Source organism: Alligator sinensis, unplaced genomic scaffold (assembly GCF_000455745.1).
Source record: "Alligator sinensis unplaced genomic scaffold, ASM45574v1 scaffold619_1, whole genome shotgun sequence".
Classification (NCBI taxonomy): Eukaryota; Metazoa; Chordata; order Crocodylia; family Alligatoridae; genus Alligator; species Alligator sinensis.
This window is the reverse complement of record NW_005842134.1, coordinates 830,267-837,487: the sequence shown is the minus strand read 5'-3', so window position 1 is coordinate 837,487 and position 7,221 is coordinate 830,267. Positions and strand designations below refer to the sequence as shown.

Genomic DNA, 7,221 nt, shown 5'->3' with positions numbered 1-7,221 from the left:
GTGTGCCCTGGGGTAAGCGGCGCAGCTGCAGCCCCTGCCCTGGCAGCCCGGTGCCTGAGCCGGCAGGGCCAGGAGAGAAGGAGGGTGGGCTTGGGGTGCGCTCCCCACAGGGAAAGCTGGAGCAGCAGGAGGTGCCGGGCTGCGTTGCCCCCCGGAGCCACCTCGGGGCGAAGTGGGTGGGGCTTTGGCCAATTTCCAGAGAGCTGCAAGTATCGCGCTGGCAAGCCGCATGAAGCTCACGAGCCATGGTTTGGCCACCGTGGCCCTAGAGCCTTTTGAAAAAAGCCACCTCCACCTCCCTGCGGGAAAGCTTACTTGGTCATCTTGGTGCTCCAGGCCTTTCAAACAGTTTGACAGAAGCTTTGACTAGCTTCACCCTTCCCTTACCCCTTACTAATAACTTGCCCAGATTCTTCTTTTTCAGGCTGTGGGCTCCGCTCCTCCCTCTGTTTGGCCTCTGCTCTACACACAATTTGGGCAGCCAGGGGGGGAAGAGTAGCTATTTAAAAAAAAAACAAAAAAACCCAAACCAAACCCAAGAAGCTCTCTAGCCAAAATCAAAACTAGCCAGTGTTGGTAGGAGGGTAATTTCCCAGTCAAAACAATTTTCAGCACAACTCTTCATTTCTGGTTGGGATAGCAACAAATGGTTGCAGCTCACATGCAGTCAGGGTACAGCACGTTTCAGGCAGTTAGTCAGGACTCGTGGGACCAAATGGCTTATTTCTGTTGTCAGGTCTAGAACTCCCTGCCCGGTGCTTTCCTTACCCAGTCATCTTCCTTTTACTGCCTCAAAATAGGCAAAAGTATCTGTGGGATTAGCCACCTATATCACACTTCAGTCACAAGGCATTCAAGTAGGGTTAGCTGTAGGTTACATTCACACAGCCCTGTTGCAGAGGGATTTTGGCTGTTCTTTTTCCACTGGTAAGCATGGTTAGTGTTAGTTACAGCATTACCATACAGACTAGTTGACAGACAGCATGTGAGCCAATCTACACCAAAACTAAAGAAAAACAGAGATGCCAAGGGCTAAAATTCCCTCCATTGCCTTGATACACTGCAGTCCCGGTCTGCAACCCCCACCTGCAGTTCTGATGGTGGGGCCTCTCAAAGATATAGGAAATAAGGGACAGAAACAACTAGAGCTCTGAAGATCTGGCTTGTCCATATGCTCCCATCCTCCCCCATCTTGAGTGGCTTTTTCCCAACTCAGAGGAAGGCAAGCAATGAGTCACCTCAAATTTGGAAGCGATAAGGATGGCTGTAGAACCAATGAGCTGTAGCTTGTCTCTCATGCTGACCACCTCCACCAGGTAGTGGTCCACCAGCTTCACTGCCAGGTATAGCGTCTCATGGGTCAGCTCAAAGTTCTCCTGGAAGAGACAGCAGAGGATGAGTATATACCAGCCTGCTGGCCAGTGGCTGCCAATCACACCTACAGCCCCCAGGCAAGGGGTACAGTGACTCAGGGCTTGCTTTGTTGCCAGCTGGCAGATGGGTCAAGAAGCAGCTTCAGTCAAGTCCCCTGTGCCTTCTGCTCCTCCAGTTCACCCTCAGACAGAGCCCATAGACCATGGGGTGAAGCTAGAGTTAGCTTCACCAGCTAGGGGTAGACATGCTTCCTGTGCCAGGCAAAGGGGGATCAGGGCAGGTAAAGTGGAAATCAGCAGATGAGGGTTCCCACCCAGGCATTCACCCACTCAGGAGCAGATCAGTCTTTCTTTCAGCTTGCAGTAGAGCTGAGGACCACAGAAGGCAAATCCCAGCCTGCACTAAACTAGAAGCACCAGGCTGCTGCTCTTCCTGTCAGCCCTCAGTGACACCAGCACATGGTGGACTGGGGCCTGCACTTCCACAAGGTGACCAGCACTATTCCACAGACTGTAGAAAAACCATGAGCTTCCTCTGCTCCCTCACTGACCCCTGACCTCCTCCCAATGCACCATCCCACATGTTGATCTCCCCTCCCCTGCCACACACTGGTGCATGCCTTGAGGCAGCTGACCCATTTCACAGAGGGTGTAAAGAGGTTCTCCACATAGCTCCAGCTCAGGTCAGCTAGGGGGAGGGGGATGTTGTATCTCCATTTCCCTCTTAAAATCCAAACACAGGCTGACCTGTGCCCTGACCTGCTCCTCCCCAGTGTCCCCAGGCCCAGGATCTGCCCACCTGCACCTCCACCATCCAGTCCACCAGGATTGCTCTCATGTCCCAGCTGATGTCAGGCTGCTTCTTCATGTAGTCCACAAGCAAAAACTTCTCCTGCCAAAGGAGCAGCCAAGAAGCTGTTGGTGAGTTGAGCTCCTGTCTGTTGGGGCTGGAATACCTGCCCTGCCTTCTGGCACCCACAGATTGCCAAGTGCATGGCCAAGTATAGTATCCTCCCTCTCACATCACCACCAGGGGTTGGGCATCACTGCCCTCCTGTCAGGGCTGGCCCCAGCAGTCTCATGCCTGCAGTGTGGGACACAAGGTGAATCCCCAGCCCTCAAACCTAGATCAGCTAAGTCAGCAGTGATGCTAAGGGGGACAGCTTTTGCAGTGGGCTGGATGCTAGAGCATGTCAAGGCAGATCTGGCCCAGCCCAGCCTGACTCTCCTGGTAGGACAGCAGATAAAACATTTTCCTCCCCTCCATCCTGCAGGTCACTGACCTCTCTCCCTCTCATGTAATCAAAGATCTCCTTGGCATACACAGCATTGGCATACGGGTCCTCCAGCTGGTACTTGTCAATGTCCTCTACTACTGGCACCTGCAGGGAAGGGGAGGAGGTTGGAACCACTGGAACAGCAAAGGAACCAAAAATACCACATGAGACGAGCCCCAAGTGTCCCAGACAGCAAGGACACACCCATATTGCTGTCAAGGTGCATTCTTAACTTTCCTCAGCTAACCAGGGCTGGAACAGCAGGGGAACAAGGCACTGGGGGTTTTATCTTGCGGCAGCAGCTCACATGCAAGCTCTGACTCCCTTCTGGGCTGAAATTCAAGCTGCTACACCAGTTGCTTTGTCCTTATGACTACTGTAACTCAAGTTGGCTAATTTAACTCCACTGCCATGTGGATGCTTAGAGACAGGCACTGGGCCACAGTTTTCAGACTGCTCTATCCCAAACAGCAGGGGGTTGAGCAGTGGGACAGAGGGGTGGCAGTAGAGCCGTGTGTGAAGCAAGGACTGGAACAGCACCGGGTATAGCACGCCCTGCCCAAGCAGCTCTCAGTGCACTACAGTCCTGCCCTGCAGCACCCCTTGCTACTCATGCATCTCACCCATGTGCATTGCAGAGGTCAGCCTCCCCTCCACCACCTCTCCCTCCAACACCTGCTCCTCACTCTGCCTGTTCTGACTCTAAGCCTCAACTAGAAGCCAGGAGCCTGGTGGGCCTGTTTCTGTGCTGGCAGTGTAGCATTACTCAGCAGAGGTCTCTGAGGCTTGGTCTCCCACTGTGGGACAAGCCGCAGATAAAGACATTGAGTCAATCATTAGTATCACCAGCATGAGGCACATGAGCACTCTTTAGGGACAGGATCAGATCAGGACAGGATGCTTCGTCTCCTGAGACCACAGGGGGGTATATGAAGGCTGCAGCACAGTGACAGGGCAAGCCCACATGTGCTGCTTATCCCTCCAAACCCTGTGCTCTCCCAGCAAACACTAAGAACCAAGGGAATGCCCAACTTCAACACCTGCACTGGTGCTGGCTTCTCCTGTACAGCATCATTCTTGGGGGTGGGTTTGAGTTCAGCGTGTGCCTCTGCTGGGGGAGTTTTCCTCATCGACCTGAAACACAACAGCCAGGAGAAGGTAAGTCACAGTGACAGGCTTGGCTCTCAGCCTGCTGGGGTGACTAATTAGAAAAGGGGCTGTAGCACTAGGATAGCCATAAGCCCAGAGCCCAGTATTGCATCCTCACCAATGCCCTGAAGCAGCTTCTCTAGAGGTGAGGGTAAGACCCTTCCCTTAGAGTAGTGGTTTTCAGCCTTTTTTTGTACAAGTACCCATCTGTAAACACTGATGGCTAGTCCCAACCCAACAGTAAATAGTTTAAGTAGAAAACAGCCCCCTGGTCCTGCTGTTGCCCCCTGCCCCCAAGTATGTGGGCACGGGGGATGGGTGTGGGGCATAGGGGGCCTCAAGTAGCCCCATGCAGTCTGGAACTCTGCCAGCCTGCAAGGAAAAACCCATGGTTTCCCACCAGTGGGACATGCAGGTGTACGTGCCAGTTCTTTGAGTTAATACTGATACTAACAGCAGCCAGACCCCCCACACCAGACTGATACCAGGAGTACACACAGGAGGCACATTGTCACAGCTAGATAGGGGGAAAAATCCCAGAGCTGCTGTGGCAGCAGGCAGACTGGGAGTTGAGCCAGGACCATACACACATATTCACACCAAACACCCATCACCCCAATTCACACTCACTTTTTCAAGTTGATCTCATTGTTTTTCAGGACCCCAAGCGTGGCAGTGCCCTTCTGTGCCTTCTTGGGACCTGCCTTCACAGCCTCCTTCTTTCCCACAACAACCTGGTTCTTATGAGCCTGTTTGAAGAGGGAGTGACAATGAAATGGAGCTCCGAGGGACATTACTACAACATGGCTTAGATTCCCCAGGCTCCCCAGCACTGTGTTCCATGCACCGGAGAGAACCTCTCCTTGCAGTGGTGGGTACAGAGGGTGCAGTACACCTTCGCTTGGGGCTACATTTAGGAGGATATCCTGGCCAATCACGAACAAGGAGGGAAGCTTTCAAGTCATTCTTGTCCCAAAACAGCTAGCTCCATTTGAACTAAGTGGGAACACCCATGAACTGGGATTAACTTCAATGGCATTTTGAGGGCTTAGTGAAGGGGTTGGCAACCTTTAAAAACTGTGGGCTGAACTGGCCAAGTTCAGGTCAGAAGCAGGCTGGTGGAAGGAGGCAAGGGCAGGCACTAGGACTCAGCCAGTGCTGCTGCTTTTCCCTGCCATCAGCACGTGAAAAGCATTGATCACTGCCACTTTTTCTTGTACTGGTTTGGGGAAAGCGGCTGCTGAAGCCCCACATCCACGGGCCAGATATAAAGGCCAAATCCAGCCTGTGGTCCATGGATTGCCAACCCCTGGCTTACTGAATCCCCAGTGTTCCCACCTCCAGGCCTGCTCACCAGGGTTAGAGTGACATGAAGTCCAAGTTCTACAGAAGTAGATCTTGAAACTCGAGGAACTTCAAGGCATGTAGGGCTGAAGCTAAATCCCTCAGTAGCTGTACACATGTGGATCAGACCTAGGACCTCCTTTGGGCTGTAACTCTCTACAGACCGCAAACACCACATGTCATAGCAGCAACACCACGTGGACCATTAGGGACTTGTAGCAAAGTGAAAATATAGGAATCTTTCTATAATGTCTCTCACAACTGGGCCCCGCCTGAGACATTGTGAAGAAAGCCTGGAGCTTTGCTCTCCTTTTAGAAGGATACTTCAAATACACTGAATGAAAAGCAGCTCTTACATAGTTCCTTTAGAACAATACACTACAGTGAGCATTCAAGTCAAGGACTTCCCAGGGAAAGGCAAGGCTGCCTATAACATTAAGACAGACTGGTGAAATATGCAGGTTTTTTCTTCCTCTGAAGCATGGGGCATGGTCCTTTCCCTAGGATCTTCTGCGAAGATATTAACTGTCTAATTCTCTCTCCTTGTAGTGGCAGGTCATTGGCAGGGCCCTCATTTCCCCTGCTTTTAGCCATGATGTTTCAGGTACTGGCCCTTGGCGCATGCAAGGGTTTGAAGTGGTGATTATGGGGCAATTCTATTATTGACTTCAAATGCAGGGAAACAGACTCATTGGCCCAGGAGGCCCCTTCAGTCCTCCATTCTTGAGTCAAGAGATCTAGTCTCTCCTGAGCAAGCAGGTTCAGTGTCTGGATTTGCTTGGAGACTGTGAGTACTATTTTGAAATCATTCCTTGGAGGCTGCTCCCATCCAGACTTAAGCAAGAGAAATAATGCAGTGCTGATGTAAGTGTGGCTTAGTTGTTTGAGCACAGGGATGGGAATCAGAAGAGCTGGTTCCCAGACTGATGAGGAATGACCAGTATGGGAATACAGTCTATACAGCAGACCCATTGTAAGGAAGCAGGATGTCTCATTCCCCGTCCCTCCCAACCATCTCTGCCCACACAGCCAGCAGACAGATACCCCAGGCTGCTGCTCCATCCCATAATAGGTAGAGGAAGATACAAGTTAGATTTAGGGTACTTGAAATTTAAGAAAAGCCCCAATTCCCCAGAAGATCCCCTGGCCCCAGCTGCTGGGTACTTACATTCGTGATGTCTCCGAATGCTGACCTCTTCTTGGGCGCACCCTGAGGTGAGGATGGGGACCGCTTTGCTTGACTGTTCTCCTCCTAGAGAAAGGGGAAAATGAGCAAAGCAGCATGACTGAGGCAACCTAGTCAGACACCAGACATGTGCTTCTCCATCCACCCTCCCGCAGCAGCTGTGGCCCCAGGGACAGGCCACAAAGGTCCAGTATACGTCAGCCAAGTCACTGACATCGTGGTTGGAGCCGCTCTGCCTGTGACATTCCTCTGGCCACCTCAGAATACCTCCATGAAGTAAGGCAGTGCCATTATGTCCTATTTTACAGGTGGGGAGCAGAGAACAGTACAGGCCATGTAATTTGCTCCAAGTTCACTTGGGGAGTTTGTTGAAGAGCTGGTAGTAATCCGGGTCCAGCTAAGAAGGACTATCTTTCCTTCTGGCCTCCCCACATCTAGTGACTGGGTCCCACCTTTACATGCGCTGGAGGTTCCCTCACTACTCAGTGTGGACATATGAGTGTGTCTGCAGGGGCTGTGCATACAGCTGGAGAGAGAGGGAACTGCTATCCCAGAGACTCACCTTCTCAGATCTGCCATTCTCCACCGCTGGTGCAGCTTTGCCAGGCCGGGGCTGTTTACTGCCTACAGTCTTGGTACTGCGTGGCATTGGCATCTTTTCTCTTTGCCTCTGAGCACAGCTAGACAGAGAAACAAGAGATGCTACCAGAAGACTACAGATTGCAAGGAACAATACAAAAAAGGTCTGGCCCTCCCCAAGCAGTAAGTTATCTTGTCTCCCCCTTACAGATGGGCAAACTGAGGGGCAGGAAGGCAATGTGACTACCCAGGGGCACCCAAAAAGCTGGGTTTTGCCTCTAGTCAAAATCCCACTGGTCTGGGACAGAGCAGT

The 7,221-nt window shown here is 52.0% G+C and overlaps 1 protein-coding gene across 1 annotated transcript in view; it reads right to left on the bottom strand.

Annotated features, from left to right (window-relative positions):
- CCNB3 (cyclin B3) overlaps positions 1–7,221 on the bottom strand; it is a 14,358-nt gene that overhangs the window by 3,595 nt on the left and 3,542 nt on the right. The window contains 7 exon segments of the mRNA XM_006025159.2: positions 1,239–1,376; positions 2,173–2,265; positions 2,657–2,755; positions 3,691–3,784; positions 4,430–4,548; positions 6,312–6,395; positions 6,892–7,009. Of these exon segments, the coding sequence (XP_006025221.1) occupies positions 1,239–1,376; positions 2,173–2,265; positions 2,657–2,755; positions 3,691–3,784; positions 4,430–4,548; positions 6,312–6,395; positions 6,892–6,984 (720 nt within the window). The 5' untranslated portion in view covers positions 6,985–7,009.